The sequence below is a fragment of the Gasterosteus aculeatus genome, chromosome 16 (assembly GCF_964276395.1).
Source record: "Gasterosteus aculeatus chromosome 16, fGasAcu3.hap1.1, whole genome shotgun sequence".
NCBI classification, from domain to species: Eukaryota; Metazoa; Chordata; class Actinopteri; order Perciformes; family Gasterosteidae; genus Gasterosteus; species Gasterosteus aculeatus.
In genome coordinates, this window is record NC_135704.1 from 12436086 (window position 1) to 12456818 (window position 20733).

At 44.3% G+C, this 20733-nt stretch overlaps 1 protein-coding gene across 4 annotated transcripts in view; it reads right to left on the minus strand.

The window, feature by feature from the left end:
- Positions 1-6972: 6972 nt before the first annotated feature.
- LOC120833574 (hyccin 2) overlaps positions 6973-20733 on the minus strand; it is a 31229-nt gene continuing 17468 nt past the window's right edge. For 2 of the 4 annotated variants that reach the window (XM_040200784.2, XM_078091314.1), the window contains 8 exons: positions 19584-19664; positions 17971-18086; positions 16749-16844; positions 15952-16068; positions 14155-14242; positions 13890-14046; positions 13066-13260; positions 6973-11081 (listed from right to left, as the gene is read on the minus strand). In XM_040200784.2, coding sequence (XP_040056718.2) covers positions 10426-11081; positions 13066-13260; positions 13890-14046; positions 14155-14242; positions 15952-16068; positions 16749-16844; positions 17971-18086; positions 19584-19664 — 1506 coding nt within the window. In that variant the 3' untranslated portion in view covers positions 6973-10425. The remainder of the gene's footprint in view (positions 11082-13065; positions 13261-13889; positions 14047-14154; positions 14243-15951; positions 16069-16748; positions 16845-17970; positions 18087-19583; positions 19665-20733) is intronic. The other 2 variants (XM_040200787.2, XM_078091315.1) reach the window with 1 other exon arrangement.

Sequence of the window (20733 nt, forward strand, 5' to 3'; positions counted from 1 at the left end):
TATAAAGTGAATAAACATAAATTGTGTGAGCTCAGGTCACAAGATCTATGGTGGACTTGAGGTGAGCTTCCATATCAAACGGAGTGTTCTCCGAGGTTCTATTGAGTTGAGAAGAGAAAGAAACTCACTGAGGATCACAGTAAATTTAGAAAGTAACCATATCTTTTATCTATTTCAATGTTTTTTATTTGTAATTTTCAACATTTTCAAAGCATGGTCATTTAATCTAAATAATGACACTTCAACAAAGTCTCAGTGTCCCATAAATGTTTTATTAGATCATGACTGACGCTGCTAGCGTTCACACCAACCCAGAGCCTGATTAATAGACCTACCGTACATCAGACTAAACCTTGTTTTAATGTTGCAATTATAAACTTGCTGAACTTGTTTTCTTGTGGACACACGTACGGGCACACGTACGTGCGGGGGATCGGCACATAGTTTACATGATAAACTGGATCACATGGCTTTCATATTACAAGGACAATATGTTTCATCCCCATAAAACTGCAACCTGGAACAACTTTAATGTTTTAATACACGTCATTTATGTTATTTTAGAAGATATTTCGCAGAAGATGTAAGCAATGTCTGTGTTTCACATGCATCCACATAGTATTTTTGAATACTTTTGATCATTTCACTGGAGCAACTCAATTTATTGGGGATTGACAAATGAATTGGTGGAATCCTCAGGGCTGAGTATGAGTAAACTATTGTCATATTGACCGCACCGATGTAATGGATCCATCCTCCCAGTAAATCGTTACAAATAACAACACCTTCTGTCCCAGGACCCCACACAAAAAAACCTCCAAAAGGTTACAGAGTATGATAATAGAATATGTAAAATGACCTGTTTCTCCTGTCAGGAGTGTGTCATGTGACGAGTTCTATGCAGTTATTTTTTAGATCTTGTATATGTCAAATACATTTTGGGTGTCAAACTCTGACAGGAATGCAATTAGGTGTAGCTCAAAACGATAATCCGAGAGATTATCGTTTTCATCTGAAGATGAAAGTTATTTAGGCAAGGCAAGGCAATTTTATTTGTATAGCACTTTTCATACACAAGGCAGACTCAAAGTGCTTCACTCTATAACATTTCATACAATAAAGTGAAATAAAATGCAGGAATTAAAAGACAATTAAAAACACCAAAAAAAATTATAAATTAAAATCTTATTTAAATTGTTTAATTAAAGGCAGAGGTTAAAAGTGCAATGTAGGTCAAATTTAGTAGAAGGCGAAGCTGAACATAAAAGTTTTCAGTCTTGTTTTAAACTTGGTCAGAGTTGGGGCAAGTCTTAAATCTTCAGGTTCTTCAATCTAATAATCTTCAAGTTTATTCCAGCTGTTTATTGCGTAGTAACTAAATGATGCTTTCCCATGATTTGTATTTACTCTGGCAATCACTAACAGAGTGGTGTCAGAAGATCTTAGTGATCTTGAAGGCTTATGTAGTGGAAGCATATCAGTGATATACTTTGGCCCTAAACCCTGTAGTGATTTATATGTGAGCAGTAGGATTTTGAAATTAATTCTCTGACATACTGGGAGCCAATGTAAGGATTTAAGAATTGGTGTAATGTGCTCACATTTTTTGGTCTTTGTTAGAACTCTAGCAGTAGCGTTCTGAACAAGCTGGAGCTGCCTGACAGTTTTTTTTGGAAGACCTGCAAGGAGACCATTACAATAGTCTAGCCTACTAGTTATAAAGGCATGTACAAGTGTTTCTAAGTCTTGAGCTGACATGAGCCCTCTAAGTCGTGCTACATTTTTGAGGTGGTAGTAGGACGATTTTGTTACTGATTTGATGTGACTCTCCAAGTGTAAATCTGAATCCATAATAACCCCCAGATTTCTGGCTTTATTTGATGTTTTCAGGGACAGAGAGTGAAGGTGTTGGGTTACTTTAAACCTTTCTTTTTTAGCACCAAATACAATGATCTCAGTTTTGTCTTCATTTAGTTGTAGGAAATTTTGACGCATCCAGTCTTTGATTTGCTTAATGCACTGGCACAGAAGATCTACGGGGCGATAGTCGTTTGGTGATAGCGCTACATAGATTTGGGTGTCATCAGCGTAGCAATGGTGGGCAATTGATTTGTCCTAGTGGGAACATGTAGATGTTGAATAAAGTCGGCCCTAAGATCGAACCTTGGGGGACTCCACACGTTACGTTGGTTGTTTCTGATACGAAGTCACCAATGGAAACAAAATAGTTCCTGTCTTGTAGATATGACCTGAACCAGCTTAAGACTGTGCCTGAGAGCCCCACCCAGTTTTCCAACCTGTCCAAAAGTATTGAGTGGTTGACAGTATCAAATGCAGCACTGAGGTCTAATAGCATTAATATTGAAGTTTTGCCAGAGTCTGTGTTAAGACGGATGTCATTTACAACTTTAATAAGGGCCGTCTCGGTGCTATAAAGAGGTCGAAATCCTGACTGGAAATTGTCGTGGCAGCCAGTTGAAGCAAGGAAGTGATTAAGTTGTTGTAGGACAACTTTCTCAATTATTTTACCTATAAAAGGAAAATTTAATACATGTGTAACACGACCTTTGGGTTGGAAAGCTGCTCCAGGAGCAATGGGGACTTGTTAAATCAGCTGCTCGGCCGCTCTGATGTCACATGTTCACCGACTTATGAAAACGTAAACTGGCTGTTGATTAAATGTGTGCTGCCAAAATACTGAAAAGTCCTTTTGTTTATTAACAAACCTTTATCACCAGGGAGTCTCTAAGATTTTTAATATATTTTTTTACATTTAATTTCTTGATGCATGTACATAACACATTTTGTATTATTATTCGTATCTATGAATATATGTATAGTGAACTCTGCCCTCTCAGACTTCGAGGCTCCCGTTGACCTCGTGACGGTTTGCTTCTGTCATGTCATCACAACGTCTGAGCCCTTTGTGTCATTCACATCAAATGGCGACTTGGTCCAAGGGAATTACCCACAAGTCATCGCAATATGGCGTTAAACACAGGATATCCAAAAACATTATTGAAGATAAGCTCTCATCTTGAGCATAAAGAGCCTGACAGACTTTCAAACCAGAGAATTAAAAACTGAACTAAATACCCTCATTTTGTAAATCATACGTTGATTGGCATGTGACAGAAGAGTGCAGACTCATATTTACACAAACCAGTAACAAGTGATGCTGTGACACTTTTGAAAGTGATGAACTTATTCAAATATAATTTGCTTTAAGCAGTCTTGACGTCAGACAAATGATCTTGTTTCAGATTCAGGGATGTAGTGAACAATGGAGCCAGCTGACTAATACTATTTACGAACCAGAAGACAAGTAAGTCATGAAGGACAAATGTCCCAGAATCTTTTTGACGGATTGACCTACGCTCATTTAATTACTATAATACTCACGTTCTTTCACCACCTTTACATTGACGTGAGCCTGCATGTAAGATACGATATTCTTTTATTAGTCCCACAAGGGGGAAATTCACAGGATTCCGGCAGCAAAATGGAAAGTACACACAAAAAAAACACAGGGGCAGCAGTATCATGATAATAATAAAATGACAAGAATAAGGTTAAAAAGAAATGGTGAATCCTCAAGGACCACCAATGTTGGTCACGGAGTCCCACAAGGTTCTGTGCTTGGACCGATTTTATTTACCCTGTATATTACATTACAGGTCATTTAGCTGACGCTTTTATCCAAAGCGACTTACATTACACTTTAAACCCATGGCTTTTTTACATTTTTGCCCGGGGAGCAACTAGGGGTTAGGTGTCTTGCTCAGGGACACTTTGACTTGAGACATGGGGCAGCCGGGACCCGAACCACCAACCATGCGGTTCCCAGTGCACCCGCTCTACCCCTGGGCCACGACGACCCGTATATGCTTCCTTTGGGCTACGTTATCAGAAAACACTGCATAAACTTCCAGTGTTACGCAGACGATACTCGACAGTATCTGTCGATCAAGCCAAAAGAGACCGGCCAGATTGTTAGACTTGTAGTTGCTGTAGTTGTGGCTGTTAGACAACAATGTCTTGGAGACATCGGAACTTGGATGACCAGCAGCTTGCTGATGCTGAACTCAGACAAAACCGAGGTTATCATGATAGGCCCAGAGCGCCTTCGAAGTCAGCTGTCAGGTGATACAGTATCTCTGGATGGAACTGCTTGAATGTCTTGAATGACATTGTTCATTCTGTACACATGACATCCATTGTAGTCTGTCCTTCCCGGGAGAGGGAGCCCTCCTCCGACGTTCTTCTTGAGGTTTCTTCCCTTTTTTTCCTCATCGAAGGGTTTTCCTTTTTTGGAGAGTTTTTCCTGTGCCGATGTAAGGGTTTCGGGACATAGGATATCTTATGTGTACAGACTATAAAGCCCTATGAGGCAAATTTGGGATTTGGGATTTTTAGCTATACAAAATAAAATAAATTCAATTGATTTTCAGAATTGTAATTGTATCCATGAGTTGTATCATCTGTCTCTGATGGTAATTGTTTTGGTGTTGTTTTTTCTTGTTCATGTGAGAGCAGATTGGCCAATCAATGTTTCATGTTAAAGCATCTACTCCTCGTGTCTTCTTCTCTGCTTCTGGTGAGAGAGCTACACGTAGTCACACGAGTAACATCAAGGCTCCAGATATTTGTCGTCTTTCAAAGTAAAGGTGATACACAGAAAGTTTCTGAAGCAGAACCACTGAGAACAACGTGCAGATGTTTGGCTGCAGGCCTCTCACGCTGTCGGCTCACCTCGAGTGAACCACAACCCCACCCGACGAGTCACATGACTGAAAGGCTGTAGTGTGATGTGAATCACACCAGAGGGCAGCATTACCCAGAGTTCTCTGCTGCTGCAGGCCACACTCAATTAAAACACTTCACTGAGAGAAAGAGAGAGAGACAAGGTGTGAAAGGCCACGGGTCCAGACAGCATCAGCTCAAGGCTCCCCAGGTCCTGCACACCAGCTTTGCGGGTGGTAGAGCACGTCTTCAACCTGAACTTGAACCTGGAGAGAATACGGCTGAGAAAAAAACGTCCTGCGCGGTACAAGTCCCAAAGACCCCACGACCCGAGGACTTAAACAGCTTCTGGCCGGGGGCAACACTAGAGAGGCAGGTTCTTGTCCATCTCCGCCCCCTGTTGAGCTCATCTTTGGACCCACTATAGTTTGCATATTAATCCAGCATCGGGGTGGATGATGTACCTGCAGCACAGATTCCTCTCTCACCTGGAAAAGGCTGAAAGTTCTGTGAGAGTCATGTTTTTTTATTTCTCTAGTGCCATCAGTACGATCCAGCCTCTACTTCTGAAGGACAAGCTGGAGCCACCACCTGACTGCATAGATCCAGGAGTACCTCACCAACCGTCCAGAGGGTAAACGCAATAACATCCTGGGAACGGACATTGACAGCGTGTGATTTTAGTACCTGGGTGTTCACTTGAACAATAAACTGGACTGGGCAGATCATATCTGTGCGCTTTACAAGAAGGGTGAGAGTGCAGGGAGCACTCCTAAAGACCTTCTTTGACTACGTTGTGGCATCTGCCATTTTTTATGGAGTGGTCTGCTTGGGCAGCAGCATATCAATGGCCGACGGGAAGAGACTTAACAAACTTATCAAGAAGGCCAGCAGTGTGCCAGGGTGTCCACTGGACACGGGGAGACAGGAAGACGATGATTAATCCGCTAATCGCTAATGAGCAACACCTCTGGTGGACGCCCTGGAAGCTCCGTACAACTTGTTTTTTTACCATGTATCTTGTGCGCACTGTACACTTTGCTGCCGCAACCCTGGGAATTTCCCTATTGTGGGACTAATAATGGAATATCTTATCTTAGCATATCACCTCTTTGTGGCACCATTTATAAGTAAATTTTGGCACATTGTTCATCCTTTTAAAAATCCAAAATTCAGCCACACTGTCTCTGACCAACGATCTAAAGACAGGAAGTGTGTCCTGGCTGGTCCCGCCTCTGCTCTTCCTGCTGCTGTAGATGGCCAGCTTGGCCTCTCCTGTCACCAGGTACAGCGGTCCGGCTTCCGGTAGCGAACCCCCTAAAAACCCTCTGCAGAACATTTCCCCCAGCCCCTCGCGCCCCACCTGTTATACCTCCGCGCCCCAGCAGAGGGCCGCGCCACACAGTTTGAGAACCACTCCGTTAAGCTAACATGGGAAACATGTTTGAAGTTGTACAGGATTTTAGCATCAGCATGTTAGCAGGGAGCAGATAGTGGTAGCTTAGCAGTATATCCAAATAATCAAGCTAACCATTTATAGTTTTCTGCAGAGGACGGTTTCCTTTAAAACGTCTATTTAGCTCACACACTGAAACACAAAGATCATAAAAATTGAAATAAAAAAACCTCAACTATTGAACAAAGTAACCTGTATGAATTTTTTACTAATGTGTTCATGGAGTTCCTAAATTGGCTTTAAAAATAACATGGTAGTGTTTTCTTCCACATGACTTTCCAGCAAGACATTAATCTTATTCAAGGTAAAACCTACCAGTCAGGTTAAAAAAGTTTTACTTTTAATGTTTGACTGTATAAAGTTAAGTCTCAAAGCACATACATATTTCTCCAATCATGAAAATCATCAAAATAAGGGATTTTTTTTGATTATCAAACAAAATGCAAAACTTAGTCAATCATGGATAGAGGGTTCAATCACTGAAATTGTTATTTCATCGATTCACTTGCACATCTCCTTCAGTTCGGGACACCACCACTAGGTGTCGGCACATCACCACTGATTACCGTTGGTCACAAACAATAAGTATATTTTAATAATAAGTTAAAATAGTTTCTAGAAAAAGCGGCAGCGCCTATCTTTTCAGGAGATAAACTGTAAAATGAAATTGAAAGTTTAGAAAGCGGTCTCAGACCTTTCAGTTTAGGAACATAGAACTCTGCTATGGAGATTATATCTAATCACCTCTATATAAGAAGACAAACACTCATCCCTTACGGCACGATATTTATTCAACAATATACAGATTAATTTCTCTATCTTAGACTGATCTGCAGTTTTTATATGTATCTTGCTTTCACTTTTGTACATTTTTTTTATTTACAAGATTTAAAATAAGTCTCTCCATTTATACATCATCAATAGTACAGTGTTATCACATCGTCCAGCGGCTTCCCTCGAAGTGACCAAATAGGATTTATCATCGATAATCTGTATTTCATACACCAACTAAGGTCTTTAAACTACAGAGCAGCAAACTGACAGGAGGAGCTCCACATGCACCAAACATCACGATGTGGCTTCCTCTCTGCGAGGGCAGTCAGATCGCAAATGATCGATCCTTTTTTTATTTCACCCACATGAGAGTTCCTTCGCTCTGCAGTGTCCCCGTACGATGGGACTAAAAAAAAAAAAAAAAAAAAAAAAACTGCTTAATGCATCTCGCCCGTCCCGGATCAATAGAAGTTGGGAACACCAAAAATGATTTTTTTTAAAAAGGGGAAAACATGTTGCATAGAATCAATTCTGACTTCAAGAACAGAAATTTTGGTGTTTCCATTTAACGTGAGTCTCTTCGATAAACTCTTTCCAGACCCCCCCTCGCATAATTATTTTTGGTTTTGAAAAAAAAAAAAAAAAGATTGAATAGCTGTACCCATAGACTCTTTAACAAAAATAGCATTATGTTGAATTTGACATCACATAGAAGAACTACTTTAAAAGAGACTTAAACCCTGCATTGAGTATACTCATTTGCACACAAATACACGTATAATAAATATATATATATATATATATATATATATATATATATATATATATTATATTTCAATAAGTATCTTGAGGAGAGAGGTGGATGGATTAAAGTGCATAAATCAAAGCCCACAGTTATCACATGCAGGACAGGAAATTAACTTTGTCCACCGGCGGCAGTACAACATTTTACTGCCTAATTGAGACCTTTTGAAATGAAATGGACCTTATGTAGAGTTCTGGACCATCGGTCTACTCACACGAACAGCAGACACAGTTGTGTCAACACTTACCGGCTGGTGTTTATTTCCCGCCCTGATCACATGCAAATGACACCAGACACCGGGGAATAATTAACCACGCAGAGTGCGGACATGGATGCTGGTAACCTTGGTCCGCAGCGCTTACATTTATGACACAAACACATCACCCGCTTAAAGAAAAGAAAACTGCACTGCCACAAAATACAGGAAATGGGATCAGGGCCGGTTGTGAGCGACGCAGCATGGGGACAACAGCGCAGAGGCCAGGTGAGTGTGAGCTGCTCTCCGGTCTTCTTCCTCCACAGTCCAGTCCAGCAAGGAGGAGGAGGAACATGCAAGTCCAAAAGTGCCGGAGGCATTTTTTCAGGCTGAAATGTTTAAGGCTGAAGCGCACACAGAACTTATTCAGGAGCAGCAGCTGTGAAGGTTTGCAGCACAGCAGGAGCGCGACTGTGTGGGACTTTTATATACATTAAATCAGTCACTCTTGGTTTTTACACCAGCAAGACATTGGGAAATGCAATACGACATCTACAGTGCACGGACGCATAATATACTGCTTCTACGGCAAATAGTAAGTGTCTCTCACACACACACACACACACACACACACACACACACAGAATTTATGGCAAATAAGGATGAAGCTGCATCTAAGAGCACGTCAAGTCGTACGTCCAAACATCCCTTTTGCTTATTTTGTCCCATAACTTTGAAATAAGACGCGCAAACAGAAAGAAAAAGAAAATAGGCATTTTGACTTAAGACACCTAAGCTAAACAACTTAGGAGAGGATGTGTATTGGCACATCTGGCAAAGTCGAGGATGAGACTTGGGCTTGGCTCGCTGTTAGCTTCGCACATCTGAAACAGCTGTGCTTTGCAGAGGACTAAACATGCAGGCAAGTGCGCCATGTTCAAACCACTGGGCAGGAGGAAAGGGTGGGTGGTGGGCAGAACAGAAGGCTAGCGAGCACTGTTCAAAGATGCAAGCATTAAAACAGCAGATTTAAACTCCATGCATAAGAGCATAAAACAATTGCACTTCATAAATCATTACATAAAAAAAATAGAAGCCAGACATTTCTAGAGAATTCAAATAATCCGGTTCATCCCGAGGTGGGTGTCGGATGTTGTCGTTTTGCAGCTAGGTTTAGTGCGTGGTGCGATTGAGCCTGTCAGTTCTAGTGTGAAACCAGTTTAAACCCCCAAACTGTTCACGCACTCCGGCTTCAAACCCAAATGGGAGGCTTTGAATCCTGCGGCGTCTGATTGGGGGAGACGGGTGTCCGAATGGCAGGGTGAACACACAATGAGGTAGAACATAATTTTCATGAGCGTCCAATCAGAGCGCAGGACGTGAAGAGGATCGCCGCGGCGACTGAGAGGAGCCTGCGGAGGGCAGTACGTCACTGGCTCAGACCCGACGCCACTCACAAAAGGCCGGAGTGCGACAGAACACACCAACGGGTGCTTTAAGATGGAGGGACCCATTGAATGGTTTCAACCGTAGCAACAATATAAAATACAGTCACTGCCTTTTGGCTTCAAAACCAAACCTGCAACATCTACGTTGTGTTTTTGAATCCAGATTCACTTTCAAATATTAACTCCGGTCACATGACAAACTCATTCCTGTTGTAGCTGCACAGTGGGGATTTCTTCACATTTGTCCAGCTAAAGGCTTTGAGCTAGTAACATCCTAAATCACGAATTTCAATTTGGTTACACAACAATCTTCCAAGTCTGATTCGAGAGATAAAATAATGGTCAGGGGCAAAAGAAAAACACAGAATCACTTTGGTCCGACGGATTTTTGCCAAATCTCTTAAAGAGGTAAACATACACTAATTTTTACCTTCTTTGGGTTTTAATTCCTTAAGACCATCTGTGCCACTAAGAATTAAGAACAACAAATGACCGAGAAGATAATCAGCAGAATCAATTGCACGTGAGCCCGGGAATGAAAGGGGAAGGAATGAAGAGAAAGAACAACAATCCCCACTCTTCTCAAACATGACGGTAAGTGTTATTGCAGATTCATTTAGACTGATTCTGAAACTTACACGCACACATCCCCCACAGCTAGCGTGGCATCTTCACGCGTTCCCCCTCAACGTCTGACCTCCTCCTGAGGAACCTTTCTGTGAGGAATGCACCGCTCGGTCAGACGGAGGATGCAGTGACATGCTGGACTGGAGTCTATAGCAGAGAGCACTTCTCTCTTTTCAGTAACGCTGAACCCACCAGCAACGACTGCAGGTCACGGCGTTCAATAGATGTTAAAAGGGGGGAGAGCACAGCTCTAGAGAGCACACACACACACACACACACAATACAGTAGACCGAAACACAGGACTGTTGAAAGTTGCAGAGAGAAACTGCAGGACTGTGTGTGTGTGTGTGTGTGCGCCGCGTCCTGCGCTGCGCGTTAGACCTGTGATATGATCTGCATGTTGAAACTGGGGGAGCGGGACTGCTTGGTGAGAGGAGCTACAGGAGACTGGAGGTCCTCGCCGTCCTCCGGCCTGATCAGGTGCTCCTCCTTCAGGCTGATGGTGGAGTGGCGGTGGGAGCCCCCACCTGGAGCCCCCCCCTCCTTGTCTCGTTCATTGCCGCCTCCGTTCAGGTTGAGATTCATGCAGTCAAAGGACTTGCTGGAGGCGGTGCTGTCAGTCCGCACCAACGCGGGCACCACGGGGAAGCTCAGGTGCTTCTTTATGGGGCTCAGGTGGATGGCCTCCAAGGTGATGCTGGCTGGGGGCGACTGCTGCCTCTGGTGGTGCCTCCTCACCGCAGCCTGGTGATCAGCTGACAAATCCGCCTGTTTTTCCACCTCTGCCTCCCTCTCCCTCGCTTTCTCCCGATCCTTCTCCCTTTCTCTCTCTCTCTCCTTCTCCCGAGACAGTCTGGCTGTGATTGCTTTCTTGATGCTGCTGCTGCTGTTCAGGCTGCCGCTCCTCGGCCCCATGCTGCCCCCTGCCTTGGTGCCGCTGGGCTGGCTGCTGTTGGACGCCCCGGAGGAGAAACCCTCATCCGGGTCGTTGACGTTGAAAGAATCTTCCCCGGCGCTCATCCCGTCGGCGTCTGAGTGTTCACGTGCGCGAACATAGACGGAGAGAAAAACGTGACAGACAAAAGAAAGTGAGCGAGGCGGACAACGACAAATTTAAATACAATTTGATGGTAAAAATAAAATTAAAACCTTTGGAGAATATTCATTTTTGGTTTTGTAGTTTAAAGGAAATCTTCTACTATTAATTCTGACAAAAAGTCAAAAGGCTTCTTGTTTATGATGATGAGAACAGGACAGCAACAAACGGATTAATCTGAGCAATAGGATAGAAACAATTAGCCTTCCAAATAGCCACCACTAATCAACACACGATGCCGCTTCATTAGCTCAGTACAAGTCAATACGGCACAAGATGACCTTGACCTTTGATCTAATTCAGATTGACTAAAATCAGCATTTTGTTTAGGAAAAGTGAGGGCTCATTAAGCTGCCGGATAAGAGAGCGGAGCCTGTCTAGCAAAAAGGTTTCATGTTCAATATACATTGGATTAGATCATCATCACATAGAACAAGCACAACATTTACATGAAGACGTTTTAACAATTAAACATGTATTAATTCATCCATGACATCAGTGTTGGAAGGCTGAAAGGAGAACAAAATATGATAAAGAGTTAGAAAAAAAGTATGTTAATGACAAAGTGTGCTGGCAAAAGCCTGTGAGACGAGAGGACCAGCCGTCCGTCTCCGTCATGCATCGTTGGGACAAGCAAAGTTGGACCATGGGAGCACAGGAAACAAAGGAGGAACCGAGAAGAAAAGGTCTGGACCGACATGCACATAACATGAGGAGACTCATGCTCTCCTGCTCCCCCCCCAAAATCCCCCGTCTCTCCTGCAGCACCGGCGCAAGTCCGTGATCAATAGCACTCCAGCTAGAGATGGAGAGCTCAATGTTCTTGAACGTTTTAGCCTTTAGTCCACCTGTTTGTGCGACTCACTTCCTGTACGTGCTTGCTACCCGCCTGAAATGTGCTTAAGGCTGAAAAATAGTCGTTATCATTTCTGGTATTTCAAAAAAAGCTGGGCAGCCTAACTGAAAGATCCGAAACATCTGAGACACTCAACACAAGATCGGCCCGTTTGAACGGTTCCGCCTTTAAGTTCACAGTATTGGGTTTGTAAACCGTGACAATACTCAGTATGCTGCCATGGCTTTGTGATGATAAAAGTGTGTGTTTTTTTGATTTAGCGGAAATATTCAAAAGCTTGCTGTAGCGTGCACATGCGATGATGACGGGCTGGTTCCCACTCACTGAGCGCGAGGGGGGGGGGCGGAGAGAAGGGAAACACGGCACAAGCCAACATACAACAAAGCTGCTGGGCTGAAAAGCAAAATGGAAGGCCTCCTCCCGCACAATGGCGGCAGCAGATGGTCGCTGCTGGCTCGAGTCACCAAAAACCTGTGGCGCTGTCAAAACACCGCGAGGAGCACGACAGACACAAGATGTCGGGTGCTCTCTGCCAGCTTTCTATAAAAACGGATGCATTTTTACAGTTTGAAAAAAAAAAAAAAAACATAATAAATAAATCTATAAAACCAAATGGAAAACGTCTGGAGTAAAAAGGCCAGGTCGCCGGCCGGGCACTCGACATGCTCGGTGAGTGACACGGGCTGCAGTCTGAAATGCATTTGAGGCACGATGAGGAAAAAAAGAGAGGAGACATGACATAATGGCGGGCCCATGCAAAACGACCACTAGCCAAACTTCCTTCAAACCCAGAATAGGAGACTCTTCCTTTCTTAATTGAGACGATAAAAACAGTCGTGGCCTGGAGGTAAAACGGGTTGTTGGCTCGAGGATCGGAACAAACTGGATGAGTTACGATACTCTGGGGAAGTGAAGAGGCGGACCAAACGGGAGCGGCAGAGTGAACATCCCCACGTTGAGGAAAGGGGGAAGGCGGAGAAGGAGGGTTGGGAGGATACAAATCGAAGGGGCACCTCCTCCAGGGACCCTCTCTCTGCTCCGAGTGTCCGCCCCTGTCCCCTACCCTCAAATGTGATGGGGGGAATGATGCTGCTGCTGCTGCTGTAGTGGTAGCTGTGAGGCCGCCCTTCTCTATCCTCTTTGGCTGTGGGGTCCCGGGGAGGGTGGTGTTGGTGGTGGCTGTGGCGGTGGTGCTGGGCGAGGCTATGAGGATTGACGATGAGGCTCGAATCTGCTGCGGTTGAGTAGTCAAAACAATCTGGGAGTCAACAACACAGACGGGGAAACAGGTTTCTTTAGTGGCAGCGAGCCTCAACCGATTTGGGCCTCATCACGGCCAACAGCGGTTTGTAAATTCACTTGAGAAGAAAACGATAAAAAGGAATGCAAAATCTATTTAAAAGTGTGACGTTCATCTACCGGGTAATAAGGTGTCATTGGGATCTTGTCGTGGGTTCCTCGTAAACTACAGACCCTTAAAGGTTACTGGTGAGCCAAAGATCAGCGCACACTCGATAGACAAAGACAAGCAAATAAAAAGCGAGAAGGAGCTGTGAGCGGCACAAGCATTGAAACACAGACTACAATTACAGACAGTGAAACACCACTTGGACAACGCTAATGGGGGAACTGTACACAGAGACAGGTCGTCTCCTTACAGCAGAAAAGAGTTAATCTCTCATCAAATAGTTTCCTCCTGTGGCATTTCACTGGTTAGGGGAAAAAAAAAGTTTTACAGCTTAAAACATGACTCAATAGTGGAGCTTTTTCTTACATAAAAGGCACATAAAAAAAGTTCTGTAATGCATGTAGTGTGAGGTCTCCTGCTTCGAGGCCACTTTGCAGTACTCTCCTCCTCCTCCCCCTCTAGGGCTGCTGCAGTCTTACCCTCTCTCTTCCAGCGGTGGCGGCGTATGGAGGCAGTGGTGATGGCCGAGATGGAGATGCGGCTGATGGTGGGCGTCACCTCCACCTGGAGCACTTTGCGCCCGCACGGCTCATCCGGAGCGCTGTCCGGCAGCGAGCTCTTCATGGCGTTGCCCAGCTGGAGACGACACATGCAGAGATCGATGAGCGGTGACTCTGTAAAAGCGGCGTGGCGGGACAACATTTCGGGCCCGACAGGTCGAAACGTAGTGTAGGGCGCGCTTACCAAGAGAGGCTGGGAGTAGAGCTCCAGCTGGGCTCTGTACAGAATATCCTCCAGAGCTTCCCGTCCCATCTCCCACTCTCCATTGTATCTAGAGATAAAAAAAAAAAAAAAAAAAAAAAAAAACGACGCTGAAATTTTTTTTAACCACGTCACGTTGTGAGCTCATTTGCATGAACGAGAGTGTCTGACGAGGCGCCTTGATGTATGAGTCTCCTCCCTGTGAACTATCATTAGATATTTAGCAACGTCTGCAGCTTCGGCGGCGGGAAGAAAGTGAAGATGGACATTCAGAGTGATTATACCTCACTGACGCACAATGGACGTTTAACCTGAGCTAAACCCGTTTAATGTCTTTCTAAGACAGTTTTACAGAACTAATTTCTTTCATTCTGTGAAAATCACAAAAAGGGAAAGGAGAAATTTGAACTGCATATTAAGCATTAACTAAATGCTTAAAACGACTAATTTGTGTCAAGTCTAAGAGTTAAAAAGATATGCAAATCATTGTGCGTGGGTTTGTAGGCAAATCTTTTGAGTTCCACAAATGGCACTCTGCTATAGATGACGGCGTCTTTAGCTTTACACAAGGTGTCACAACCTCAAAGTCAATCAAGTGTGATTAAAGGGACACCAACCATAAATAAATAAAATATAAATTATTCATAAAAGGAAGAAAAGAACGATACTGTTGAACTTTCTTTGATCTAGACAAATGCACGAGTTTCCCTTTAGGCTCAAGATGAAAAGGATGGAATGAATGGGCAGATAATAAAAAAAAGACTCTGATGTTCTGAGGCCTGGAAAATGAGTCCAGAATAGATTTAAAAAAGAAAACTAAATCACAGAAAAATGTGGCATGTCCATTTGTTCAGATTTCCCCCTGGGTCTTTACCCCTTTCTCTCTCGCTCTCTCTTCAAGTGGTACTGCTGCACTGAAGCATTAGCAGACACGTTACCCTAAACGCCAGAGTATCCCTGACGAGTGCCACGGTCCAACGTGCGGAGTCGTGGGTTCACGTTTAACCGGCTTCCATGTGCTCCTGCTCCAGCTGAAGGTGGGTTGGATAGTTCAGGCTGGCACCGCGGTGCCGGCGGGGGTCAGTACTAAAAAGGTGATTATTCTAACACACTCTCTGTATAGGCACTGACTGTTAGCATCTCCAGACTGCTGCGGTGCACCTTCGAGGAGGCGGTGAGCCAGAAGGCATTCAAGCCCCCCACTCCTCCTTTGCTACAGCGTCGCCAACAGTGGTGTTTGCAGTCACTGCATTATGAGGGGATCAGTCTACGGGGACGAGCTATCATCAAGGAGCCGTAATCAGCTTTGTCTTCATAGTGAATGAAACAACACACTGCTGATGTGATCAGCCTGAACGACAGGAGCTCGAAACATTTGGGAAGTTTTCTGCAGAAGATGGCGAGTGACTAGTAGAGACTGCTCATTAGGGATGTCCGAAATGTGTAAGCACATGAATGAAAGGCACTGCCTGTAGTTTCAAATTGCAAATGTGACAATTTGAAGGGGGTCAATGAACCTGCACTGAATTATCACTTAAATCGGCGGTTCGGCTTAACAGAGATTGAGAGCATCTTCCAGCTCATTATGTTTCTCCGTCAATGTCACCGCTCCCATAACTTTATACCAAGCAGATATACCAGACAGAGTATTGAACTTTTATCTATCAGGTGGTTCCAAACACCACTCCAAAACAAATTATAATCTTGCTCTGTTAGTGCTGGATGTGCAGATGAGCAAATGTTTGCGAATAAGTTGGAAGCAACGGGTTAAATACTTACATGGCGTGGTACACGCCAGTCAGCATCTGAACCATAAACTCGGGGTCCAGCAGCACGCGGTTGCACGGTTCCCTCCAGAGCTTCTGCTGCTGCCGGGGGAAGCCGCATACACACAGCCTGAGGAGAGAAACACACACAGACACACACATAGTAGGTGAGGGGAGTGTTATTCATACAGCAAAGAGGTAGGAGCCTTGATGAGGCAGAAGAAAAAACAAAACATCAATTACTTCAAGAACTACAAAAATAAATTAAAAAAAAAAAAAAGAGTAAATCCATCAAACAATGTGCCAGAGGAGCAAAGTGTACACTTGTATAGGTCAGTGGGGATAAGATGAGAGGGCCTTTGGGGCCTACACGTTGAAAATGAGCATTGTGCGTCTAGACAGTTTGCCTCCTGTCTAGACCGAGATCGCTCCAGGCACAGCGGGGAAGCCGTCGTATCCTGAACAGTCTGCGTGCCGCATTGGACCAATCTCTCTGCTGCAGAGACTCACTGTGAATTCCTTTCTCATGACTCCGGGGCACCTCAGTGTTTCTCCAGTCGCACATGCTCGGACAGGTATCCAGCAGCAGTGCTTTCATCAGAGCCCGAAAGAAATCTCAATACTTATCAAATCGCGCTGCAACCGGGAGTTGCGCAACGAGGTCAGCGCTTAGCTACGGGGTGAGGAAAGGTGCATCAACGATCGACAGAGCAAATCATGGCGTAAGAGGAGATGGCGGTCACTGATTGGGTGCAGAAAGGAACCAAAACGGTTGGTGACACTCAAAACATGTGTGGCCCCCCCCCTTACCGTGAGCTCATCCTGCAGACCGACTGATAGGAAGACAGCGGCATGTAGACGACAGCGGAGTTGTAGCAGAGCATGAGGAAACACAGCACTTCGAACCTGCAAGCAGAACAAAAAGGGAATTAAGCACAGGTTGAATGAACTCATTTAAAAAAGGGAAGCACTACTGTCATGTAAAGCATCAGCATTTCTTTTAACTTGATTTCAGGTTAAAACTCCAATTTGGGTCCATTTTTGTTAGCACTCAAACACCTTTGCTGCAGACAATTACGTAGAGCTGCTGAAGCAATTTATGAACTATGAGCTGTAAAATTGACTGTTGTGCAAAACGCTGCCTAAGCGGTTTTGTTCATCGGGAACTACTGGAGTGAATGTAGCGCATTTCTATTTAAATCTCTGGAAAACCATCAATTTGAAACAATCAATTTGCAGATTGGTACAAATATCAGCATTGTGCATTCCCATTTGGTGTGTATGTGCACGTTAATGGAGGTTGACCAGAAACCTCGGGTGTCGAGGAGGTGAATGTCCCAGTTGTACATCATCAGTTGGAGTGAGTCGGACCTCTCGGCAGCTTCAGGCTTTCTTCTCCTAAACCGTATCTCAGGCACACAAATAGGTTTCCGGATAATCGATCCATCCCCTGTATTTATGTGGCTCTCTGTTCATTCCGGCTACAAACGCAGAAAGGATAACCAGAGATATCTGTGCTGCTCTTACGCATCTGAAGTCTCAGAGCAGCTGATGTAGGTGTCACTTCAAAACGGAGGAGCCTTTTCAGGCAGGGATGCAGCAGGCCTCATTACTATGCAGAGATTATTATTTATCCACAGAAGTAGGAAATACGCAAGAGCCAAAAAAGCTTTCAGGGCCGACTGAGGAGGCTGAGTGAGCGCCGAGGGTAGTGCTCTGATCATCTTAAAAGGTCTTATTCATCTTATGGGGAGGAACAGGAAATAATGAGGGGGGCGGAAGCACACAAAAGAAACAAGTTGGAGAATGAGGACACGCTGGCAGGGCCACCCATGTCCAACGAGGCTGAAAGGACATCAGCGCTGCCATTTTGTCGGTATCCAAAAAGCAACAAATAGGAATTCATCGTCCGGTACGTCGTTCAGTACAATAGACTGAGCTAAACTGCTGCGATTTAAAATCTCCTTTGTGACGTTCCTGCGCCCCAGTCTACCGGCTCTCTATTAAAGAGCTGGTGGCGACGTTGCGGTACCTGTTCTGAGCTGTGAAGGTCTCTCTCTGCGGGTGGAGGCCGCTGTACACCACTCGGATCAGGTCATGTTGACAGAGGGCCCCCTCAGTCAATGCCATGGACCCGAGGGTAGAAGGCTACGCAGACAGAAGAAAACAAAAAGGTCCTTTTAACACTCTAGTGGTTATTTCAGGTGGTTGATTGACAGGAATCTGGTCATTTTGTTATAGTTGCGTCATATTACTGCCGGACCTTTACCAAACTTTCACCGCCGACTGAATTTGTCTGGTAGCACTTTACTTCTTTGTTTCCATTTCTACTTGATGGATTACTAAATGTGCAACTACACCATTTGCATTTTCCCTGGATCTGTTAACTCCATGTTCCTATTCGAGTCCCTCCAATTTCCTTGAGGCCTTCTGCACACCTGTACTAACAGGTCAGGGTTTCCTGCAGTGTTTTATAGTCAAAATGAGCCACCTCAGCGGTCATAGCGTGATGGAAGAGAATACATTTCAATGGAATTGAAGAGTAACCTTTTCACAAATGAGGTAGCTCTATTGAGTCAGGCACCTAAGCACCACTAAGCGGATCATGAAATGAGATTCATCAGCAACATAGAGGCTTAACTATTTCATAGGCATTTCAATTCTAAGACAGCCTTTTTATTGGGATTTTATTATATAATCAAAAAAGGCAATGGGTATATAGAGAATTAAAAGCAATCTGACAAGCAAACCTGCTCTCTTTCTGTCATGGACAGAATTGGAAGAGGAAGCAGTAAAAAAAAAAAAAAAAAAAGGAACTAATGGCCGAAACTAATGAGGAAACGCTACATTGTATGGGAGGATGGATGTATTCACAGAGACGGACTAGCGTGCATGCTAATGCTGCAGGCCTGGCTGATCAGGCCCTGTGATGTGTAGAGCCGTACTACAAGGGTGCATGCTGTCATTCACGCCCCCCCCCCCTCCCCTCTATGAATTCTTCATTCTCACAGCGTGGAGGAAAGAGCCTGTGAAGCTTGTAATTACAGAAATAAATCACCCTCAGCGCATGCTGTAGTCTCATCAACACTCCTTAACACACACACACACAAACACATACACATTAAGACATCAAATGATATGAAAATAAACTGTACACAACGTATGCCTTTTCTGTCAGACTTATGAGGTCCAGGCCACAAACAGTTTGTTATGGGTTGAAAAATATCATGTTTTCGTTCTCCCTGGGTAGCAGGAAAAAAAGGCCGACGAGAGACACTGCTTCTTTCTTCCCTTGGTAAATAGTACTAGTTCAGCATGTCCTGTTAAACACCTAATGAATTCCAGTCAAACACAAAAGTCAATACTGCGCCCTGTTTTTAGCAGTCAGGGCAGAAGCAGTCAGGGCAGAAGTTGGGGTATATATGAACTGTGAGGCAGGGTGAGCGAAGGGGACGATGGAGTAGTTTCTTTTCAGTCAGACACACAGTGACCCCTTAAAAACACACACAGATGGAAATGCCCTAAAGGGAAGGTTAATGAAAGAGGAGGTGTCATCTTCCAAAAAGCCAGTTATAAATACAAGTCTCTATAACCGGTCAGAGAACAGAAGCAGCCAAAGCGACACGAGAGGTGGATGGTACCTACCTCGTGATATATCGACGGTTTGGACAGCGAAGGGATTGTGAAGGAGAGGAGCCGGCTGTTGCCATCTTTGTCAACGATCTCCTGCAAAAACCAAAGGGAGGGGGGAAGGGACGGAGAAGCAGTGTCATTTACCAGGAGTCATTAAATGCCCGATTTGAAATCAGATTTCTGCCTCTGTGCACTTAACCCGGTTAAGCCCTCCTCTGTGGACCGGGAGGGGAGGGGGCATTTAGCAGCGTACAGATGACTGTCCGCGGTCCCTCGCGCCGCTGAGCCGGTGTTAAGACACTTTTTTCTCTGGTGCGTGTTGTTGACTCGGGCAGATTAAATGTCACTGCCTGCACCCACGCCTCTCAATTGCAATTTCACACTTTGATGCTCAAAAAATGCCACTGAGAGGCAAGGCAATATTCAATGTTTTCTGTGAGTATAGCACACCTCAGTTATACCCCTATACATTATGGGAGAGTTGTGGATTATATCCTATTTGACATATCAATTATCATTAAATGAGAAAAATTGTGCAATTCTTTTTCCACATGCGCTAATTAAAGCAGACAGATTTGTATTTGCTGACTTTGTGCAGGTAACAAACTCCACATATCCATCAACCCATAAAGGTGGGGTTATGGAATGTGGTCCCATAAAGGCTTTATCCTTTCCTCTGAACAATCAGTTCAGGCCGATTCAGCCCTTCTCTACCTGATGGCATGTTTCTGAATACCTGATGGGACTGCTGAGAGCCAAGCTTTTTATCAGAGCTCAGTCATCAATGAGAGGAGTCTATGAGCATGTGTGTGTGTGTGTGTGTGTATCGACGCAGAGGAATAAATTATGCATGGTTTGTACCTTTAGTGGTGCTGGCTGACATGGAGCTCTAGATCTCAAGCTCTTAGCCCATTTTCCCGAGGGTGTTTCTTGGTGATGCAATCTCTCCTGGGTCTAACCGCTAACCGGTTGTTTTCACTGGAGCCCGTCTTTAGTGTCAACAGATGGAGAGCCTCACTAATGTCCTACCTGTATTTGCTCTCAGCGTTAACAAAGAGGTCATCGTATGGGTTTCGAAGCGAGGCACGGTCTTTCCTCTTAAAAATATAACTACCTACATTCTTTCATATTGACCAGTAAAAAAAGGTGTATACTATTATGC